Source organism: Triticum urartu, chromosome 2, assembly GCF_003073215.2.
Source record: "Triticum urartu cultivar G1812 chromosome 2, Tu2.1, whole genome shotgun sequence".
Taxonomy (NCBI): Eukaryota; Viridiplantae; Streptophyta; class Magnoliopsida; order Poales; family Poaceae; genus Triticum; species Triticum urartu.
The window spans coordinates 201217778-201241074 of record NC_053023.1 but is presented as its reverse complement, the minus strand read 5'-3'; the positions used below and the strand labels follow the sequence as shown (position 1 = coordinate 201241074).

Below are 23297 nucleotides of genomic sequence, written 5' to 3'. Positions count from 1 at the left end.
GATGGATATTTGGAATATTTCTATGAACTTTACTGAATCTCTGCAAATACTTACGAAGAGTTTCTCCTTCCTTCTACTGGAGAAGCTGCAGGTCGCTGGGCCTGCCGGGCTCTTGGTGGCCACCGGTGAAGGCGCCGATGAACTAATGGCACATGTCTGCCCATGACGAAATGGAGTTCTCCAGCAGGTGCATTAGCCAAGACCTCACATTGGACTTGAGGGCCAAAGGGAAGTAGTTGGCGAACACCTTCTCATCTCTTCCCCTGGCAGCCTGAACAACGATGGTGTAGATGCTCAGGAACTCTACCGGGTTCAACCTCCCATCGTACTTCTCAGGTATCTCTGGCTTGAACGTGCGAACGAACAGCCAACGGACTTGCCGCAACTCTTGTGTAAAGGCAGGGCAGCCAACCTCGAAGGGTAGGTGCCCGCCAACACCGAGCACATGCTCGTCGACGTTGAGGTCATTGCACCCTTTGACCTGGCGGGGATCGTCACGACACCGTTCGGCGACGGCGCGCGCATCCTCCCGTTGCCTGTCTTTCGGGGTTCGATGTTGGCCTGGACGTGCTCGAGAGTCAGAAGAGGCCATCGAGACGTCATCAGGGTCTGGATTCTGGTGCACCCTCGCCGGCTGCCGTGGCGGGGACTGAACCGTGGGGATGACCCCCTTCGTTCGGCTAGCGGCGGGCGATGGCTGTTGCTTGGGGAGGTTGCCGTGGGCAAGCTCGTCGTGAGCCCCCAGCTTCGGCAAAACTGATTAGGCTCTAGATGGTGGCACTCCACTCATCCATCTGCTCGGCTGCTGGCGGGAACCTTAGTAACAACTAAGCTCGCGCCATGGCCTCCGTGGTCGTGCTTGGCATGGATGCCGATGACGTCGACCGCACCGTCGCCTGGCTCCGGATGGTGCCAGCGCCGACGGCGATGGCGCAGCGACCACGCTGCGGTGGGGCGACCACCTGGGCAGCGGGGTCGACGGCGGTGGTGCTTGAAGATCTGCGGCTCCGTTGAGCGCAGCGGCCTGGTTGGCTCGTTAGGGAGGAAGCGCATGCGCCGCGGCCGCTCCCGTGATGGGGGCGACTGGAGGGCGATGACTCGCCCTGGACCGAGTGGTGTCGCTGCAGCTGTGCTCGTTGGTTAGAAGAGGGGGCGCGGACGGAGCAACCCCCTCGCCCGCACCTTGCTGAGCTTGACCGTGGAGACGCTACTGATGTTGTTATCCTCCGGTAACTCTGGCTCCTGTGTCGGCCGCGGGGGAGGCGGTAATGGTGCCACCTGCTCCAACCACACCCCCTGTGGCGTCCACGTCCTCATGAGCTCCCGTGTCCCCCGCGGCGTTGGAGGCCGCGGGCAGAGGAGCTTTCGAGGTGGATGGATGGGCTGAGGTGCCAGATTTCTTCTTGGGCGCCATGGCTGATGGCGCCGTCGAGGATGAAAATGTCGATGAAGATGACGCGCGCCGTAGCTTTCAGGTTCGCGCAAGCGCTCCCCCTACCTGGCGCGCCAAAGATGTCGCGGGATTTCTACGGCCACTTATGGGACCGGGTGGCCCCTTGTTGGTTCGGCAGGGGGCGGTGCGTTGCGCAAAGAGCAGACCAGCGTACGGCCGCATGGCAGAGAGCACACAATCGATTTACCTAGGTTCGGGCCACCGCGAGGCGTAAGACCCTACTCCTACTTTAGTGGATTGATGGAGGAATGGATGTGGTGGTGCGTAGTACACTTGCCCGGCAAGGTTTGCCCATGGCGACTACGTGTATGTGGTGGCTTGGGGTCGTCAACTTTTCAACCTTCTAACCCCTCCTACGAGTGCCATGGGCCTCCTTTTATAGATTAAAGGGTCACCACAATGGCAAAGTGGTCATTAACCACTGATATGATAGCAAACAGTGCTATCACACCTAACTCTGCGGGCTGACAGGGTGCATTAAATGTGCCGCTCAGTGTCACATCACTGGGCGCCCGGTAAGGCCTGTCGGGCTTGTCTTGCCAGCTCCACACCTGCTCTCTTGACACGTCGCAGGTCGGGTGTCACCTGTAGGCTTCTTTGTAGGAAATGGTGGCAATGTGGCGAATGGCTGCCACTTAATCACCTTGCGGCTTGACACCGCACTGATTGACAATGTGGGTCATATTTGAGTGGTTGGTGGGGTGGTTTTGCACCCCACGAGCCCCGGCAGGCTCTGGCGGGGAGCCTTGGTTGCTTGCTTCTGGTGGCGGCCTCGCCCCTTGTCGGGCTCGCCTGCCCGGCAAGGGAGGCCCTTCTCTTGTCGATGTCCTACTTCTCAGGCTCAATCTTGGTCCTTTTGAGCTGCATGTTGGTTCTTCAAATCCCTTGATTCTTCGGCCTCTGGCTTAAGCTGGTGCTTCAATCTTGATCTTGTGTCTGTGCACAGTTGGTCAACAGACCCAGGGTTTGTTGCACCAATAGAGATGGGATCCATGTATGGGAACAAAGTATGGACTTTGGTTGACTTACCCGATGATTGGCAAGCCATATAGAATAAATGGATCTTCAAGAAGAAGACTGGTGCTGATGGTAATGTTACTGTCTACAAAGCTCGACTTGTCACAAAAGGTTTTCGACAAGTTCAAGGAGTTGACTACGATGAGACTTTCTCACTCGTAGCGACGCTTAAGTCCGTCCGAATCATGTTAGCAATTGCCACATTATGAAATCTGGCAAATGGATGTCAAAGCTGCATTCCTTAATGGATATTTCAAAGAAGAGTTGCATATGATGCAACCCGAAGGTTTTGTCTATCCTAAAGGTGCTAACAAAGTGTGCAAACTTCAGCAATCCTTCTATGGACTGGTGCAAGCATCTCGGAGTTGGAATATATGCTTTGATGAGGTGATCAAAGCATATGGTTTTATATAGACTTATGGTGAATCCTGTATTTACAAGAAAGTGAGTGGGAGCACTACAACTTTTCTGATAAGTATATGTGAACGACATATTGTTGATCGGAAATGATGTAGAATTTTCTGGAAAGCATAAAGGAGTGTTTGAAAGGAATTTTTCAAATAAAGTCATCGGTGAAGCTACTTATATATTAAGCATCAAGATCTATAGAGATAGATCAAGACGCTTGATAGGACTTTCACAAAGCACATACTTTGACAAGATTTTGAAGGAGTTCAAAATGGTTCAGTCAAAGAAAGGGTTCTTACCTGTATTACAAGGTGTGAAGTTGAGTAAGACTCAAAACCCGACCACAACAGAATATATAGAGAGAATGAAAGTCATTCCCTATGCTTCAATCATAGGTTCTATAAAGTATGCCATGCTCTGTACCAAACCTATTGTGTGCCTTGCTATAAGTCTGGCAAGGAGGTACCAATAGTGATCTAGGAGTAGATCATTAGACAGCGGTCAAAATTATCCTTAGAGGACTAAGGAAATATTTCTCAGTTATGGAGGTGATAAAGAGTTCATCGTAAAGAGTTACGTTGATGCAAGCTTTTACACCGATCCAGATGACTAAACTTCTCTCACAAGCAAAACATGATCACACCTTAGTACTCTTTGGGTGTTAATCACATAGCGATGTGAACTAGATTATTGACTCTAGTAAACCCTTTGGGTGTTGGTCACATGGCGATGTGGACTATGGGTGTTAATCACATAAAGATGTGAACTATTAGTGTTAAGTCACATGGCAATGTGAACTAGATTATTGACTCTAGTGCAAGTGGGAGACTGAAGGAAATATGCCCTAGAGGCAATGATAAATTTGTTATTTATATTTCCTTATATCATGATAAATGTTCATTATTCATGCTAGAATTGTATTAACCGGAAACTTGTTACATGTGTGGATACATAGACAAAACAATGTGTCCCTAGTAAGCCTCTACTAGACTAGCTCATTAATCAAAGATGGTTAAGTTTCCTAACCATAGACATGTGTTGTCATTTGATGAACAGGATCACATCATTAGGAGAATGATGTGACGAACACGACCCATCTGTTAGCTTAGCATAATGATCGTTAAGTTTTATTGCTTTCGTCATGACTTATACATATTCCTTTGACTATGAGATTATGCAACTCCCGAATACCATAGGAATACCTTGTGTGCTATCAAACGTCACAACGTAACTGGGTGATCATAAAGATGCTCTATAGGTATCTCTGAAGGTGTTTGTTGGGTTGGCATAGACCGAGATTAGGATTTGTCACTCCGAGTATCGGAGAGGTATCTCTGGGTCCTCTCGGTAATGCACATCACTATAAGCCTTGCAAGCAATGTGACTAATGAGTTAGTTGCGGGATGATGCATTACGGAACGAGTAAAGAGACTTGCCGGTAATGAGATTGAACTAGGTATGAGGATACCGACGATCGAATCTCGGGCAAGTAACATACCGATCACAAAGGGAATAATGTATGTTGTTATTGCGGTTTGACCGATAAAAGATCTTTGTAGAATATGTAGGAACCAATATGAGCATCCATGTTCCGCTATTGGTTATTGACCGGAGATGTGTATCGGTCATGTCTACATAGTTCTCGAACCCGTAGGGTCCGCACTCTTAACGTTCGATGACGATTTGTATTATGAGTTATGTGTTTTGGTGACCAAAGTTTGTTCGGAGTCCCGGATGAGATCACCGACATGACGAGGAGTCTCGAAATGGTCGAGAAGTAAAGATTGATATATTGGACGATGATATTCGGACACCAGAATGGTCGGAAAGGTTCGGGTATATTTCAGAGTACCGAGGGGTTACCGGAACCCCCCGGGGAATTATTGGGCCTAGATGAGCCTTAGTGGAGAGAGAGGGGAGCCCGCAAGGGGTCTCCGCCCCCCATGGGAGTCCGAATTTGACTAGGGGAGGGGGCGGCGCCCCCTTTCCCTCTCCTTCCTTTTCCCCTCCGATGAGAAAGGAAAAGGGGGGTGAATCCTACTAGGAGTGGAGTCCTAGTAGGACTCCCCCCATGGCCTGCCCTTTGGTGGCCGGCCTCCTCCTCCCCTCCTTTATATAAGGGGGCAGGGGGCACCTCATGACACATCAATTGTTCTCTTAGTCATGTGTGGTGCCCCCCTCCACAGTTTACTCCTCCGGTCATAGCGTCGTAGTGCTTAGGCAAAGCCCTGCACGGATCACATCACCATCACCATCACCATCACCATGCTGTCGTGCTGATGAAACTCTCCCTCGAACCTCTGCTGGATCAAAAGTTCGAGGGACATCATCGAGCTGAACGTGTGCTGAACTCGGAGGTGACGTACGTTCGGTACTAGATTGGTTGGATCATGAAGACGTTCGACTACATCAACCGCGTTAAGCTAACGCTTCCGCTTTCAGTCTACGAGGGTACGTGGACACACTCTCCCCCTCGCATTGCTATGCATCTCCTAGATAGATCTTGCGTGATCGTAGGAATTTTTTTGAAATTGCATGCTACGTTCCCCAACACTTGCGGTGGTCGGAATCGACGTCGGAGTTGCTAGGTCAGAATGGCAACGACGGGCTCATGGCAGACCAACCTGACGGCGATGAGCTTCATGGTGTGGGGAAAAATGATGAGCACGAGGAGGGAATTTATAGGGGCATGGCCATGGGAGCTGACGTGGCCGGAGAGCACGCGGGGGTGGAGATCATGGGCGTTGTGCACGTTGGGTCGTTGGTGCGTGCATGTGGTGAAAGGAGGGAGACGACCCTGCCATGTGGGTCCTGCCTAGCAGCGGCTCAGGGGGGAGGGGAGTGGGCGCGGAGTTGGCTAGGGTAGCTAGCTGGGCTTCAACCTGGCTGGCTGGCTCGCTGGGCCTTTTCTTTTCATTTTATTTATGTTTCTGTTTTTCTCATTTCTTTTCTATTTTCCTCTGTAATGCAAAACTAGTTTTAATTTGAATTTTCTTTCGATAGTGAGCTGGCTCTAAATTCCAATTGGAATATTTGTGACTATGCCAACTTTTTGTTTGGTTTTTTTGGACAAACATTCTCTGCACTTATGTTTTCACTTTCATATTTGAATTTGGTTTCAAAACCAAATGTGTTTCAAATCCACTTTGAAAAACTAGCAGAAGGTCAAGGTCATTATTTGGACTATGAAATTCATTTTCCTGCCAAATAAATGGAGGGCCATTCTTAAATAATTCCATTTGACTTCTGAATTGATTTCAAAATGAGTCCAATTTAAACTTTGGGAAGATTACTTTGGCTTGAATATTTCTTGGGACTTATTAAGGATAGCCTTATGCGCAATAATATTACAAAATTATTTGGTTCCTACTAGAAGCTAGCAAGGGTTTAACTAGGCATTGGGATTTCTATCCCTTCCTAAGCATATTCGAACAACTATCAAGCAAAATAGGGTCAATCACAAGCAATCCTAGGCATCCCTGGGTCTTTTCTAGAACTTTTTAATTCCCTATGATTTTTTGACATACCAGGTTTGGATAAAATCTAGGATGTGACACATGTGTTAAATCCTTCATTTCTATCGATCTTGTGTGGTTCCCCTATGTGAGGACCTAGAGCTTGTTGTTAGCTTCCCAATGAGCCCAAGATCATCAGAAGCGGAGTTCAAAAGATAAAGCTAAGCTATTTTTCGTGTTGGGTATTCTAGTGGTCCATAACTTCCGGGAAAATATCTGAATGGATTCTAGATGGACTTCAAGGCGATTTTAGAGGCCACCATATTGGCCCAGATATTTCTTCAGAATCGTCCTAGAACTCTAAACCGCCTAGAGAGCCTCTAAGCAGGACGCTAAGCCACCATAATGAAAATTATTATGGTGGTTCTATTTATATCCCTTACCTTCTTTACTGAACTCTAACCTTCTCCCCCAAGAATTTTCTAATTGTTTTGAACTCTAACCTTCCCCACAAGGCCCCAATATACCATATAAGTGAGAGTAAATAACCCATATATCTTGGAGTAAATTTTTGAACTCTTCAACTACTCTCATCCACTCCAATCCATCGAGTGCACGAGTTGCATAGTGTGAGAATTTAAGAGATATGTTGTTTGTAGTAGTTTCAACCCGCCTCCCCTCCCCATTGATTGGTTTAGAGTAAGAAATTGTGATGTCTTTACTCTAGTAGTCACCATTTCCTAGATGGCTTGATGATCTTTGACTCGGTGTTCTCTTCAGGAAGCTTGTGAATAGGGTTAAGTTTTTCATGAAGTAGTTGTAGAGATTGTCATCTCTTGAATGGAGGAAAAAATTATACATAATGAACCGAGGGGAAATCCCTCTTAGAGAAAAGCGTCTTAAGTGAGAATCTAACTATGAGAACCTCAACGAAGTGTCGGCGCATATTTGAACTACTAGAAATACTTAGTTCTCTCTTGTCATATTTACATCATGCAATTTGTATTTGCTACTGTCGATATATCTTATGAAAAGTTCAAATTTCTTGCATGTTTTCATTATTTTAAAATATTATTTAGGCATAGGTTGTTGGTCTGCTTAGTTGAGCCTAACACACTTATAATTTATGCATGAAAAGGCCCCACTAGTATAAACTCCGCATCGGGGTTAAGCTAAATTCATACTTGTTTTAAAATGCCTATTCATTCACCTTTAGGAGACATCTAGGTCATTTCAATGGGTAATACAACCTCAATTTTGCAAATGAGACTTTTCAACGTTTTTATTATAGTAGGATACCGAAGCATGTTCATCCCACTATACAAAAATCATTATCTACAATGAGATGTGCATGAGTATAGAACCTAGTGATAGATATTCTAAGGTCAAGGTTTAGAGTTGGTGGGTGAGAGGGGATAGTGTGTTTCACCTGAATGTTGGATTTAGAGTGGAGGTGGGAAGAGTATACAAATCGATGAATGGTGTTGGAGATAAGTTCATACTTGCTGAAGACATGAGGGGACAACACTTCAGTAGTGATGACAGACGAGATGGACTAGGGTTAAGGGGCATTACAACGACACAAGGTAACTTGTGTAGAAGAGGGAGGTGGCAGAGGGACATAAGTGAGAAATGGTACATGCCATAAAGAGCTAAGAAAGGATGCTACACTATAATAAAGAGCCTCTACCTCCACATCTATAATTACATTGTGTGAATCACTACAAGTTGCATCACCTATGGCATACTTTGATATTCGCATCTGGGATTTAATCACCAGAGTGTATCCTTGTAAGAGACTAGTCATGGTCCATGCAATGACACACAATATGTTAGTACACCAAGACATGTGAGTAATGACAATTAATGACGAGAACAATCTGGCGAAGATATGCGGCTTGTTAATAAAAATACTCTATTTGTCTACAATGATGTTGTACTTTTGTATTTATGCCCTATATTTCCTTGCAAACAAAAACCTGGGCCTACATATTCAAAGACTAGGGGTTCAAAACAGACATGAGAATGACGGAGGGTTGTTCATCACAAAATGTTGAAGTTAGCGTGATGACGAAGAGATGAGAGCGGCGGCGGGTGTGTGTGTGGGGGGGGGAGGGTTGGTGGTGCTAACGTGACAGTACGAGCGGGGATGATGTGCACTTAAGACGGCACTACCAAACAACTCATGTGAGGCAAGTGAGGTGGAGGAAAGGGACAACCACGAGAGATAGATATTTCCTTGCAAACAAAAACCTAGGCCTGCATATTCAAAGACCAGTGGTTCAAAATAGACATGGGTATAAAGGAGAGTTGTTCATCACAAAATGTTGGAGTTAGTGTGATGACAGCGAGGTGAGGGCGCGCGGGGTGAAGGCGGGGTGGGGGTGGGGGTGCTAGTGGAGGTAACGTGACGCTATGAGCAAGGATGATGTGCCGCGGAGGCGGCACTACTCGACAACTCATGTGAGGCAAATGAGGTGGAGTAAATGGACAAGCAAAGAGATGACTCGTGACATAAAGACTAGCGAAAGACTGACACTCAACCATCGTTGGAAAAATCGATCTCATGAGTGATCACAAATTGTGGCCTTAGTTGTGTGTGGGTTTTGATTTTTGACTCGTATATGTTTGTTAGGGAATAATCGCATGTATGTGTGGTTGTACGCTACATATTGCTTTGCCAACACAAAGTTAGGGATAATCTAATCTTTTTTCGTTGATACGGAAGAAATGCAATTTGTGTGCGAAGAATAGTCAGCCTACCAACAAACTTGTTTTTTATTTGAATGATTTGAAGATTGCTCACCATGCCTGCCGCGCGGTCCAACAAAGATGTTAGATGGCCATTTTCTGCCCTTCAATTCCAAGCAAATAAGAAAACATGGCAACTAAAAAAAACATGAATTTTACCGCGGAAGAATATATTCCTGCAAAAAAGAGAAGACATCCGTCCACAGCATGTTTCATCTTATACTAGATAATTGTCTGTGTTGCAACAGAGTATAATCATTTTAATATATTAGTCTGTGACTGCATGTCTATTATTACGTTGATGCGCTAAAATCTTAGCAGATTTTTGTATGGAATCATCATGATTTATCTGTCATATTACTGTTAAGCACTTATTTGGTAAGAATTCATTGACTTACCAAACAAAATATTAGTTTAGTTTGGTAAGTTAATAAAATGTGAGTCTATTTTAAGGAAAACCGGTGGAAGAAAAAACAAAAATGGTGAAGAAAAAATGAAACGGAAGAAAGGAAGAGTGAATGTATATGGAGAGGTTGGCCGAAGGGAAATGGATGGTAGAGATTAGCCATACAAACTCAACTGAAATCGATGGTCATATACACCTTAAAATAAGGGATGCCATACTCCGCAACATCCGCTGCCGGTGGCACATTGGCCATGCTTACATCACATCATCATCGCATGCACCCATCACATGGCCTCAAGGGCCATCTCACATCTGAAGGCTGCAAAGCCCGTCGCGTGGGCAAGGCTTTGCACTGAACGTGCACGCAAGTATGATTAACGTAAAATAATGTCATTGTTTAAAGTTGCCTTTGAACTTATTTGGTATGGTCCCTCGTATGGCATGTCGCTCCTCTCGATTTAAACCGATCCGATCCAAGTCCAACTCGACACCACGCTTCTGACCGGCAGAGCAGTCAAAGAACAGACCCATACATAGAAATGGAGCCCGGGGCCCATCGCTCAGCGACCGAAGCGGATACGGAAACGCCCCCCTCGCGAGCGCCGGAGCCTCGCAGCAGTCCGGACCGCAGGGAATCCCCGCTTGCTCGCGTGGATATATTCGCTGACACACCGGGCCCACAACGCCGCGCCGCCGGCCCCCCTCCCCGTTATTTAGCAGCCCCCCGCCTCAGTCCACACCTGTCCTCTCCCCCACCCCTGCGCAGCGCATACGCACTGCCCACGGCCGCAGAGCTCTCGCGTCGCCGGCCGCCCGCCCGGACTCCTCCGCCGCGAGACATGGCCGGCACGGGCGACGACGCCGGGATGGACGAGGTCCAGAGGCGCCTCATGTTCGACGACGAGTGAGCGCCCGCAGCCTGTCCCTGTCCTACCCTTTCTCCCTCTCTCTCCCCCCGCCTCTCGTTGTTTGTTAAGTTCGAATATCTCGTCGGAGTTGTGCCGAGATGCGCGCATCTGGATTTGTCGGCTGGGTTTCACGTCTGGGTTTTGAGCTTTCCCTCTCGTATGTTTGGCTGCTTCGTTGGATCTCGTCGGGGATCAGGACGGGAGGGTGCGGGATTTGAATTTTGAACATTGGGTCCTGTACTCGTCTTGCCGTCCTGGTGTGATGACTTGGATCATCACGGGAGGGTGCGGTTGTCTTGTGTGTCGGGGAGGTACGAGGCATCGATCTCGTCTATATATATGGTGCGGGAGACCGCTGCACCAGAAAATCCGGACATGCCATTGCCATGCGACGAGGGCACTGTAGTGCAGCCTCTGCGTTTGGCTACGAAGTACATATCGTATCAGGAAGAAACAGCTACTAAGACTGCCTGCTTGTTTCAGACGACAAGCAAGCACCTAGTTCTTTGCAAAAATCGTCCATGTTTTGAATGTGCTAAACGTGATCTGAGGTGGTGTTTTACAAGTTCCATAGCCTGGAGGCCGTACAAAAACGCTCAGATTACGAGCAGTACAAATTTGACTGGGAACAGGAGATTGCGCGTAGGCGACCGTGCATCAAAGATAAATTTCCTTACGAATTAGTGAGGTTGTGGTGTATTTCTATACAAAATCTCAAAAAATTGTGGCTGCAGTATACAATGTTACACACCAAAAATCGGAATGAAAATCAATGGTCTGTGGGACACATAAAAAGAACATGTGCCACAATTTTTCTTTTCTCGAACTTACTCGTTTTGTTTCTCCAAACGCTCAAGAATATGGCCCTGAAATTTTATATGTGAAATCGATTCAGTACCACATGTTCAGGAAAAAAATTTGGATTTTTTTTTGTGCACCATATAAATATCCAAAGAGTTAACAGGTGTAGGTATACCCATGCTTATAAAAGCCTCACTCTGTTTTTTTCAATAAGGAGCTCACATCCCCCCGCCCCCTTTCATATTGCATTATATGAAACTGATAATTATATGAAGGACCCAATTTGCAAGTTTCTTTTTATTTTTAAGCACTTGGATGAATATTTTTTCCTTCCTGAGGGTAGAGCGCTTGGGTGAAGTTAGCACAAAGGCTGCAGTCATTTATGCTGGAATTCAGAAGATAAAGTAACACTCGTGGTTCTAAAAATGAGCCTTTTTCCTTCAAGTACTCCTTATATGACAAATTTGTTCAGATCTTGTCTGCAACGCAGCAAGTTTGACTGTAGTTGTTCCATGTAAGCATGATAAGCCTCAAGTCTAGTTGCTTGCCATTGGTTATATGTACATGTGTAGTCCTTTAATTATTTGAATTGCTTAACTGTAAACATGACTTCCTCTTAATCTATGCCATCTGGAGACAGGCATTCACTAATATTTTTGTTTGCTGTGCTTGGCTTATATTTCACAGATGCATTTTGGTAGATGAACAGGACAACGTTGTTGGCCATGAATCAAAATATACCTGTAAGTTCATTTCTGTCATTTGGATATCTACCACTCTTATAAAAAACCGAGTTGGTGATGATGGTGTGCCTGCCATCTTGTAATATAGACCGTCCGATCTATATCTAACGGATAGAAAGCAAACTATGACAATTTTACAAAAGATACCCGCACCTCTCTCCACATTTACAGATAAGGCCTTGCCTCGTTCATCCTTATCTCCCACAAGATAAACTACTCATACAAATGCATCTTGATGTGCCGTGCAACGCATGGGCATCTTGCTAGTATTGTTAAATTCTCTGTTGTTGACGTTGATTAGGATCACTTGGCAAAATATGACTTGTCATTGTACGGCATGTAGGCCATCTGATGGAGAAGATTGAATCTCTGAACCTGCTCCACAGGGCTTTCAGCGTATTCCTTTTCAACTCAAAACATGAGCTGCTACTTCAGGTTTGGAGAAGTCTTTCATTTGCAACTTGCTGTTTTTTCCTTTTTGTCGTGTTGTATTCTATCTGTCAAAGCTTGTAGGCTTTCAGTGATTGGGTTCTATCCTATTCTACCTCATACCATAGGTGAACACTTCTTTTTCTGAAGTACCAAGTAGCTCTGACAGATAAGAACAGAATGTCTCCACCTGAAACTTACGTTCTTGCCTAGAGTCATCATAGAACTAGCTAACGTTGTTTCGGTGGATGGTGTTTAGGTCACGTGGGCACACCATTCTGAAACATTTGGATGTTAATTCTCTCTTGGTATGAGTATGATGTTTAGCTCTGAAGTTGCATTAGTTTCTGTAACTCCCTGTAGGCTGTAGATTATATATAATTAATTATAATATTATAGTCATAAACAGAATTGCTACCTGCTGAGTAGAAAAACTGAGTGGTGTCGGTTAACTCTCTGGTCCTTGATTTAAGATACAACCTACCATGGTCCGCGTTAAGTGTCTTCGGTAGAAGCTTCTGAGCTAACAGAGCTCTTGATATCTGATTTTAACATGGCAAAAGTTAGACAGAAAAATATGGTTAGTTGGAAACAAAACAAATCATGGATGAAGCGTTTTTGCACTCCACTTTCATACATGATCAGTAGCTGCTACAGTTTTGTCAGGTTGACTTGTATGATATGACTCAAAATATCCGACTTATATTGCTTCACATTAATAGCATGAAGAGACTAAAACATGTATCCATCTCTGCCTAACCATAACTTAACCTACTCATGCTGCTTAGCATGATATCACAATTTCCTTCGCGTAACTGAAGTTGGTACGACCTATGAAGCATTTATGATTGTACATAGTATGGATCAAAATCTTTTTAGCATCCTCCCTTTACCTCATCCTATTTTCTATCTATTATTCAGTCAGTTTGTCAAGTATCTTTTGTGATCAGTCTTTTGGTTGAACTTGCTTTCCATTATGCATTTATTCATTGTCGTATTATTTTTGTATTCTTGCAGCAAAGATCTGCAACGAAGGTTACGTTTCCTTTAGTATGGACCAACACCTGCTGCAGCCATCCTCTGTACCGTGAATCTGAGCTTATTCAGGAAAACTTTCTTGGTATGTGCCACGTTACTAGGCTATATAGTCAATGTTGCTTCTATTCCTTACTGGATTTCACTTACGATTAGCAACTTGTCATTCTCTAGGTGTCAGAAATGCTGCTCAGAGGAAGCTCCTCGATGAGCTGGGCATCCCGGCTGAAGATGTGCCCGTTGACCAGTTCACCCCTCTCGGTCGGATGCTTTACAAGGCACCATCTGATGGGAAATGGGGCGAACATGAGCGTAAGTCGTCATCGGGGTGTCGTGCATCACTTATGTATCTGCTACTCCCTCTCTTCTTACATTTATGTACAGAGGGAGTACATTCTAACTGTGATTCGTGATCTGAACATTGTCGCTGTAGCCCGAAATGCAAGAGTTGCTAACTTGTGTGTTTTCTCGTGTCCTCAGTGGACTACCTGCTGTTCATCGTGCGTGACGTGAAGCTGGTCCCGAACCCGGACGAAGTGGCTGACGTGAAGTATGTGAGCCGGGAGCAGCTGCGGGAGCTCATCCAGCAGGCGGACGCCGGCGAGGGCGGCGTGAAGCTGTCCCCCTGGTTCAGGCTGGTGGTGGACAACTTCCTCATGGGCTGGTGGGAGCACTTGGAGAAAGGCACGCTCGCGGAGGCCGTGGACATGGAAACCATCCACAAGCTCAAGTGAGGACGCCATCTCTTGATAGTTGTTGTTGTGTGCTGAAAAAGAACTTATCCACAGGCAGCTAGATAAACCGTCGCATCTCATCTGGATAATAAAAGAACAGTTGTTACCTGGCCCGATGATGGCCACTTTGTATTGGTTATTATTACCTCACATATTCACCTGTACCATAACGACGATGATGATAAAATGATAATGGTGGCATAATTCATATGCTTTGATTTTCCCACTAGGCTTTTGTTGTGCCTAAATGATTGTGCTGTCCTAGCTCGCGGCCACCACCGGCGCCGCCGCCAACCCTGCCGGTATGCCCGTTCCTCCTAGCTTAGATAATAAAGTTCAGGTTATCCAGCGATTCCCATATGGTCGCCCCACTCCCCTGAGTTTTTAGATGAGGCCTGCGGTGTCCCTCCCTGCCAGATCCACATGCCCTGCTCCAGAATGTTGCAGCCTAAGCTCGACCACGTATCCTTGGGAGCCCGACGAGCGTTCGGCCAAGAAGAGGTTTATCATGGCCTCTCCGGCGGACGTCGGCGAGGTGGACGCCATTCGCCCTGACCTGTCGATCCTGAAGCAACACATCCCCGCGGAAGCCGGCGAAGATGTTGACTATGTTGCGATGCCGAAGGCTTCATGTTAGCGGGCTAGCGTATTACTGTATCTCGGGAAAGTTGGCTACGACATCAAGCTCGTCCACACCGACGGCTTCACGCAGGCTATGTCACAGGTTAAGTGATCCATCCCCAACCCCTCTGGTTCAACCGCCGTCGATCTCTTCGACGGCCCTGCCACTGATCTCCTCCGCCAAGCGGTCAAGGATTTGCGAGCTTTATATGCCATCGAGCCCATTTTGTCACTTCTAAAGGACATGTTCTACGGCGGCGGCTTGGGATCCTCAATTGCCAAGTTAGATCTCGTCGACCACGACCATGAGGAGGGCACCCACGAAGGTTCTTCCAAGGTGAAATAGCCCATCTGTGACATCAAATAGTGCACCATGGGTTTGTGCTCTTCCAACTGGAAGGATCCCGTCCATGAAATGTGAGGCAACATTCTATCAGCAAATATTACCTTTTCTAGCTTGCCAACCCGTACCCTTTCTTGTAGTAGCATTTGCCATGATGTGCTTTAACTTTGCCGTGTTTAATTATTTCAGTTATGCAAAAATGTATTGTTCAATAGGTCTATGTGATGTTTAAGTATGAATTGTCCACTTTAGTTTCACAAATGGCTATATTTGGTTGTTTATAGTGAGTAGATGCCTTGTTTATCTGTATTTGGTTGTTAGGTTGGTTGGAGTGACCATTTTTTCAGTTATCAAGCAGATGCCTTCTTTATCTATATTTGGTTCTTAGTTTGGTTGCAGTGAGTATTTGTCCAGTTATCAAGCAGATGCCTTGTTTATCTATAGTTGGTTGATAGGTTGCTTTTTTAGAATTTTTCCAGTTATCAAGCAGATGAATTGTTTATCTGTATTTGGTTGTTAGGTTCCTTTTTTTAGCATTTCTCCAGTTATCAAGCAGACGCCATGTTTATCTTTATATGCTTGTTAGGTTGGTTGTAGTGAGCATTTGTCCAGTTTTCTAGCATATGCCTTGTTTATCTGTATTTGCTTGTTAGGTTGGTTGCAGTGAAAGCCGTTTCCCACCATGAGTCTACGTGGTAGTTCATCCTCCGGATTACAGAGGGAGTCTAAGCCGTCTATGTTTCGTCTCAGAAGGAAGGAGGACCCATCTGGGGCCGTGACCGGCAAGGGAACTGTGGCGGGCGGGACTCTCATAAGTCCTCCAGTCCGCCGCATTCTTCCTGGCATGATTGCGCCTTTCAATAACCCGCTCTTCGATCCTGAAGCAACGTCTGCAGCAACCGCGTGCTCTCCGTCGATGTCGTCCGCTGGCGATGGGGGTGAAAAAGGGGGGCCGATGAGGTCCCTACCCACCCGAAGTCGTTCGGTGGCGATGTGATGGTGCCTGCGCAGATTTCCGGAGGTCAGATCAAGCCGGCGGGAGAGTTTGATCACACCAGCAACTGGGATGAGAGGGAAAGTGTGGGGCTGGATGGTCCGGAGGTCAGTATTGGCGGTGGGGTGAACCTAGATGATGATGTTGTTGTGGAAGAGGAACCTGCAGTGGAGCCGGTCGCGGCGCCGCCGCGATGGAGATTGCTCGGCCGTTACGTCAGCATCGGACGGCCAAACGTCAACGACATGACGGGACACTTCAGCGAGGTCTGGAAGGTACGAACAGGCCTCAATATTGCAAGGATTAAGAACAATTGGTATGTGGTGACCTTCTTCTCCGAGGGAGATTACAACTTTGTAGCAAGAGGAGGACCTTGGATTTTCAAGGGAAACGCACTCATTGTTGGCCCGTTCAGGGAAGGAGAGCAGCCTTCTGAGGCTGTACTGAATTCAGTCCCGATCTGGGTCCGTGTATACAACGTTCCGTGGGGAAAGCAGACTATTGCGTATGGCGAATTTCTTGCAGGCTTGTTGGGTACCGTCATGGAGGTGGATGTTGAGGCTGATGGGAGCAGGATTCGCGAGTTCTTGCGTATCCGTGTGGACCTGCCACTTGGCCGCCGGCTCCAGACCAAAATTACCATCGGCAAGGACCCGGCGAAACAAGTTATCTACCCACTCCGGTACGAGAGGGTGCCCCACTACTGCTTCTGGTGTGGATTCATAGGCCACAATGGCAACCAGTGCGAGAAGAAAAGGTTGGGTGTTCCGACCTGAGCATATCATGAAGGGTTGCGATGCTCTCCGTACAGAAATTTTGAGAATAGATCAACGTTTGTGGCACCCGGAACCCAGCCTGCAGCAAGACGGGGGCTGAACTTTGCTAGTAATGCTCCCTCTGAGGTTCTTGGAAAGCCAAGAGAGAGGCGTAGAGGGAAGGGAAATCAAGAGCAGCAGCAAACACCAGAGATACCAGTACGAGTTGATGCTCACGACGGTTTTGGCGAACACAGTAGCTCTGACGGACACAACATGGATACAGACCTTTCTGATCGTGTTTTAGCTATGCGCGTACACTTGGTTGGGCAGAGAGCTGAGGCCAGCAGAGTCCGTACGGTGCGGCCATCATCTGAACCTCCAGAGTTCGTCTTCCTTGGAGGTAGAATACCTGTGCCCCTGCCACTTTCAGTACGCCCACCTGGGAGTGAGGCGAGCCACAGCAGCAACCTTGGGAGCAAGGATATGATCCCGGCCATGCGTAACCTTCACGACACCTCGGATTTCTCTTCTGCTGAATCCGATCAATACATGCAAGAGGCTGATTCTGTTTTGGGGAAGAGATTTTCACGTGGGCAAGCGTCCGACGACCTGAATCCCAACCAGGGAGCTATGGTGGTGCATGCAAAGAGGGGCGTTGGCAACAAGCAGAAACGAGGGAAGATTCAGCAGAGTGGCAAAGGCAAGAACCAAGATGAGGAGAAGATGGACTCAGACGGCATGGATGGAGTGGAGGCAACCGGCCTTGGGGCGCTGGTAAACTGACGGGGTCGGGTGCGCCGCCCGTCAGGAGCAATGATTGGCTAAGTTGGAACTACCGGGGGGTGGGGATCTCGAAGTTACGTGATCTGCGTCTCTTGTTATGACGCATATCCCAAGTCTTGTTTTCTATGTGAGCCTAGGCAGAATAAAAATAAGATGTATTGTTTGGCGTAATAGGTTAGGGATTTCTGGTTTTGAAGGAGTCAGTAGTGGTCGTAGTGCGGCTAGCACTATTTTCTGGCATGTCTTATGTATGTAGATGTGCAAGAAGCAAACGAAAGATTGATTGATGGTATTTTGCGTGTGTCACCGAACAAGCATTATGGAGAGCTACATTTGTTTATGGCGAACCGAGAGTTAGAATAGACACCTGATGGGATAAGCTCAAAGTCTGCATGAAGGAAATATGCCCTAGAAGGCAATAATAAAGTTATTATTTATTCCTATGGTCATGATAAAAGTTTAATTATTCATGCTAGAATTGTATTAACCGGAAACATAATACATGTGTGATATAGACAAAACAGAGGTGTCACTAGTATGCTCTACTTGACTAGCTCGTTAATCCAAAGATGGTTATGTTTCCTAATCATGGACAAAGAGTTGTTATTTGATTAAGGGGTCAAATCATTAGTTGAATGATCTGATTGACCTTTGACCCATTCCGTTAGCTTAGCACTTGATCGTTTAAGTATGTTGCTATTGCTTTCTTCATGACTTATACATGTTCCTGTAACTATGAGATTATGCAACTCCCGTTTACCGGAGGAACACTTTGGGTGCTACCAAACGTCACAACGTAACTGGGTGATTATAAAGGAGTACTACAGGTGTCTCCAAAGGTACATGTTGGGTTGGCGTATTTCGAGATTAGGTTTTGTCACTCCGATTGTCGGAGAGGTATCTCTAGGCCCTCTCGGTAATGCACATCACTTAAGCCTTTCAAGCATTGCGACTAATGAGTTAATTGTGGGATGATGTATTACAGAACGAGTAAAGAGACTTGCCAGTAACGAGATTGAACTAGGTATGGGATACCGACGATCGAATCTCGGGCAAGTAACATACCGATGACAAAGGGAACAACGTATGTTGTTATGCGGTCTGACCGATAAAGATCTTCGTAGATATGTAGGAGCCAATATGGGCATCCAGGTCCTGCTATTGGTTATTGACCGGAGACGTGTCTCGGTCATGTCTACATTGTTCTCGAACCCGTAGGGTCCGCACGCTTAAGATTATGATGACAGTTATTATGAGTTTTGATGTACCGAAGGTTGTTCGGAGTCCCGGATGTGATCATGGACATGACGAGGAGTCTCGAAATGGTCGAGACATAAAGATTGATATATTGGAAGCCTATGTTTGGATATCAGAAGTGTTCCAGGTGAAATTGGGATTTTACCGGAGTACCGGGAGGTTACCGGAACCCCCGGAAGCTAGATGGGCCTTAATGGGCCTTAGTGGAAAAGAGAAGGGGCAGCCCAAAGTGGGCCGCGCGCCCCTCCCCTCCCTTGGTCCGAATAGGACAAGGAGAGGGGGCCGACCCCCTTTCTCTTTTCCCCCCTCCGCGAGTCCTATTCCAACTAGGATTGGGGGAGGGGAATCCTACTCCCAGAGGGAGTAGGACACTCCTGGCGCGCCTATGATGGCCGGCCTCCCCCCTTTGGTCCTTTATATACGGAGGCAGGGGCACCCCAGAACAACACAAGTTGATCCACGTGATCATATTCTTAGCCGTGTGCGGTGCCCCCTTCCACCATAGTCCTCAATAATATTGTAGCGGAGTTTAGGCGAAGCGCTACTGCAGTAGTGCATCAAGATCGTCACCACGCCATCGTGCTGACGTAACTCTTCCCCGACACTTTGCTGGATCGGAGCCCGGGGATCGTCATCGAGCTGAACGTGTGCTAGAACTTGGAGGTGCCATAGTTTCGGTGCTTGATCGGTCGGGCCGTGGAGACGTACGACTACATCAACCAAACGCTTCCGTTGTCGATCTACAAGGTACGTAGATCATACTCCCCCCTCTCATTGCTATGCATCACCATGATCTTGCGTGAGCGTAGGAAATTTTTGAAATTACTACGAAACCCAACAGTGGCATCCGAGCCTGGGTTTTATATGTTGATGTTATATGCACGAGTAGAACACAAGTGAGTTGTGGGCGATATAAGTCATACTGCTTACCAGCATGTCATACTTTGGTTCGGCGGTATTGTTGAATGAAGCGGCCCGGACCGACATTACGCATACGCTTACGCGAGACCGGTTCTCCCGACGTGCTTTGCACATAGGTGGCTTGCGGGTGACAGTTTCTCCAACTTTAGTTGAACTGAGTGTGGCTACGCCCGGTCCTTGCGAAGGTTAAAACAGCACCAACTTGACAAACTATCGTTGTGGTTTTGATGCGTAGGTAAGATTGGTTCTTGCTTAAGCCCGTAGCATCCACATAAAACATGCAACAACAAAGTAGAGGACGTCTAACTTGTTTTTGCAGGGCATGTTGTGATGTGATATGGTCAAGTCATGATGCTACGATGGTGATCATGACGGTGCTTCAGAGATGGAAATCACAAGCACAAGATGATGATGGCCATATCATATCACTTATATTGATTGCATGTGATGTTTATCTTTTATGCATCTTATCTTGCTTTGATTGACGGTAGCATTATAAGATGATCTCTCACTAAATTATCAAGAAGTGTTCTCCCTAAGTATGCACCATTGCGAAAGTTCTTCGTGCTGAGACACCACGTGATGATCGGATGTGATAGGCTCTACGTTCAAATACAACGGGTGCAAAACAGTTGCACACGCGGAATACTCAGGTTATACTTGACGAGCCAAGCATATACAGATATGGCCTCGGAACACGGAGACCGAAAGGTCGAGCGTGAATCATATAGTAGATATGATCAACATAGTGATGTTCACCAATGAAACTACTCCATCTCACGTGATGATCGGACATGGTTTAGTTGATTTGGATCACGTAATCACTTAGAGGATTAGAGGGATGTCTATCTAAGTGGGAGTTCTTTAAGTAATATGATTAATTGAACCTAAATTTATCATGAACTTAGTACCTGAGAGTATCTTGCTTGTTTATGTATGATTGTAGATAAATGGCCCGTGCTATTGTTCCGTTGAATTTTAATGCGTTCCTTGAGAAAGCAAAGTTGAAAGATGATGGTAGCAATTACACGGACTGGGTCCGTAACTTGAGGATTATCCTCATTGCTGCTTAGAAGAATTATGTCCTGGAAGCACCGCTGGGTGCCAGGCCTGCTGCTGGAGCAACACCAGATGTTGTGAACGTCTGGCAGAGCAAAGCTGATGACTACTCGATAGTTCAGTGTGCCATGCTTTACGGCTTAGAACCGGGACTTCAACGACGTTTTGAACGTCATGGAGCATATGAGATGTTCCAGGAGTTGAAGTTAATATTTCAAGCAAATGCCCGGATTGAGAGATATGAAGTCTCCAATAAGTTCTATAGCTGCAAGATGGAGGAGAACAGTTCTGTCAGTGAGCATATACTCAAAATGTCTGGGTATAATAATCACTTGATTCAGATGGGAGTTAATCTCCCAGATGATTGCGTCATTGACAGAATTCTCCAATCACTGCCACCAAGCTACAAGAGCTTCGTGATGAACTATAATATGCAAGGGATGAATAAGACTATTCCCGAGCTCTTCGCAATGCTGAAAGCTGCGGAGGTAGAAATCAAAAAGGAGCATCAAGTGCTGATGGTCAACAAGACCACTAGTTTCAAGAAAAAGGGCAAAGGGAAGAAGAATGGGAACTTCAAGAAGGACAGCAAGCAAGTTGCTGCTCAAGAGAAGAAACCCAAGTCTGGACCTAAGCCTGAAACTGAGTGCTTCGACTGCAAGCAGACTGGTCACTGGAAGTGGAACTGCCCCAAGTATTTGGTGGATAAGAAGGATGGCAAGGTGAACAAAGGTATATGTGATATACATGTTATTGATGTGTACCTTACTAATGCTCGCGGTAGCACCTGGGTATTTGATACTGGTTCTGTTGCTAATATTTGCAACTCGAAACAGGGGCTACGTATTAAGCGAAGATTGGCTAAGGACGAGGTGACGATGCGCGTGGGAAACGGTTCCAAAGTCGATGTGATCGCGGTCGGCACGCTACCTCTACATCTACCTTCGGGATTAATATTAGACCTAAATAATTGTTATTTGGTGCCGGCGTTGAGCATGAACATTATTTCTGGATCTTGTTTGATGCGAGACGGTTATTCATTTAAATCAGAGAATAATGGTTGTTCTATTTATATGAGTAATATCTTTTATGGTCATGCACCCTTGAAGAGTGGTCTATTCTTATTGAATCTCGATAGTAGTAACACACATATTCATAGTGTTAAAACCAAAAGATGCAGAGTTGATAATGATAGTGCAACTTATTTGTGGCACTGCCGTTTAGGTCATATCGGTGTAAAGCGCATGAAGAAACTCCATACTGATGGACTTTTGGAACCACTTGATTATGAATCACTTGGTACTTGCAAACCGTGCCTTATGGGCAAGATGACTAAAAAGCCGTTCTCCGGTACTATGGAGAGAGCAACAGATTTGTTGGAAATCATACATACAGATGTATGTGGTCCGATGAATATTGAGGCTCGTGGCGGATATCGTTATTTTCTCACCTTCACAGATGACTTAAGCAGATATGGGTATATCTACTTAATGAAACATAAGTCTGAAACGTTTGAAAAGTTCGAAGAATTTCAGAGTGAAGTTGAAAATCATCGTAACAAGAAAATAAAGTTTCTACGATCTGATCGTGGAGGAGAATATTTGAGTTACGAGTTTGGTGTACATTTGAAACAATGCGGAATAGTTTCGCAACTCACGCCACCCGGAACACCACAGCGTAATGGTGTGTCCGAACGTCATAATCGTACTTTACTAGATATGGTGCGATCATGATGTCTCTTATTGATTTACCGCTATCGTTTTGGGGTTATTCTTTAGAGACGGTCGCATTCACGTTAAATAGGGCACCATCAAAATCCGTTGAGACGACGCCTTATGAACTATGGTTTGGCAAGAAACCAAAGTTGTCGTTTCTGAAAGTTTGGGGCTGCGATGCTTATGTGAAAAAGCTTCAACCTGATAAGCTCGAACCCAAATTGGAGAAATGTGTCTTCATAGGATATCCAAAGGAGACTATTGGATACACCTTCTATCACAGATCCGAAGGCAAGACTTTGGTTGCTAAGTTCGGAAACTTTCTGGAGAAGGAGTTTCTCTCGAAAGAAGTGAGTGGGAGGAAAGTAGAACTTGACGAGGTAACTGTACCTTCTCCCTTATTGGAAGGTAGTGCATCACAGAAAACTGTTTCTATGACACCTACACCAATTAGTGAGGAAGCTAATGATGATGATCATGAAACTTCAGAACAAGATACTACTGAACCTCGTAGATCAACCAGAGTAAGATCCGCACCAGAGTGGTACGGTAATCCTGTTCTGGAAGTCATGCTATTAAATCATGATGAACCTACGAACTATGAAGAAGCAATGGTGAGCCCAGATTCCGCAAAATGGCTTGAAGCCATGAAATCTGAGATGGGATCCATGTATGAGAACAAAGTGTGGACTTTGGTTGACTTGCC

The 23297-nt window shown here is 46.1% G+C and overlaps 1 protein-coding gene across 1 annotated transcript; it reads left to right on the top strand.

Moving 5' to 3' along the window:
• The first annotated feature begins 10174 nt into the window (after window positions 1-10174).
• LOC125536744 (isopentenyl-diphosphate Delta-isomerase II, chloroplastic-like) lies at window positions 10175-14366 on the top strand. Its single transcript, XM_048699989.1, has 6 exons — window positions 10175-10394; window positions 11887-11942; window positions 12286-12377; window positions 13389-13491; window positions 13581-13718; window positions 13887-14366. The coding sequence occupies exons 1-6, from the start codon at window positions 10330-10332 to the stop codon at window positions 14138-14140; spliced, it is 708 nt and encodes a 235-aa protein (XP_048555946.1). The 5' UTR covers window positions 10175-10329; the 3' UTR covers window positions 14141-14366.
• Window positions 14367-23297: the final 8931 nt, after the last annotated feature.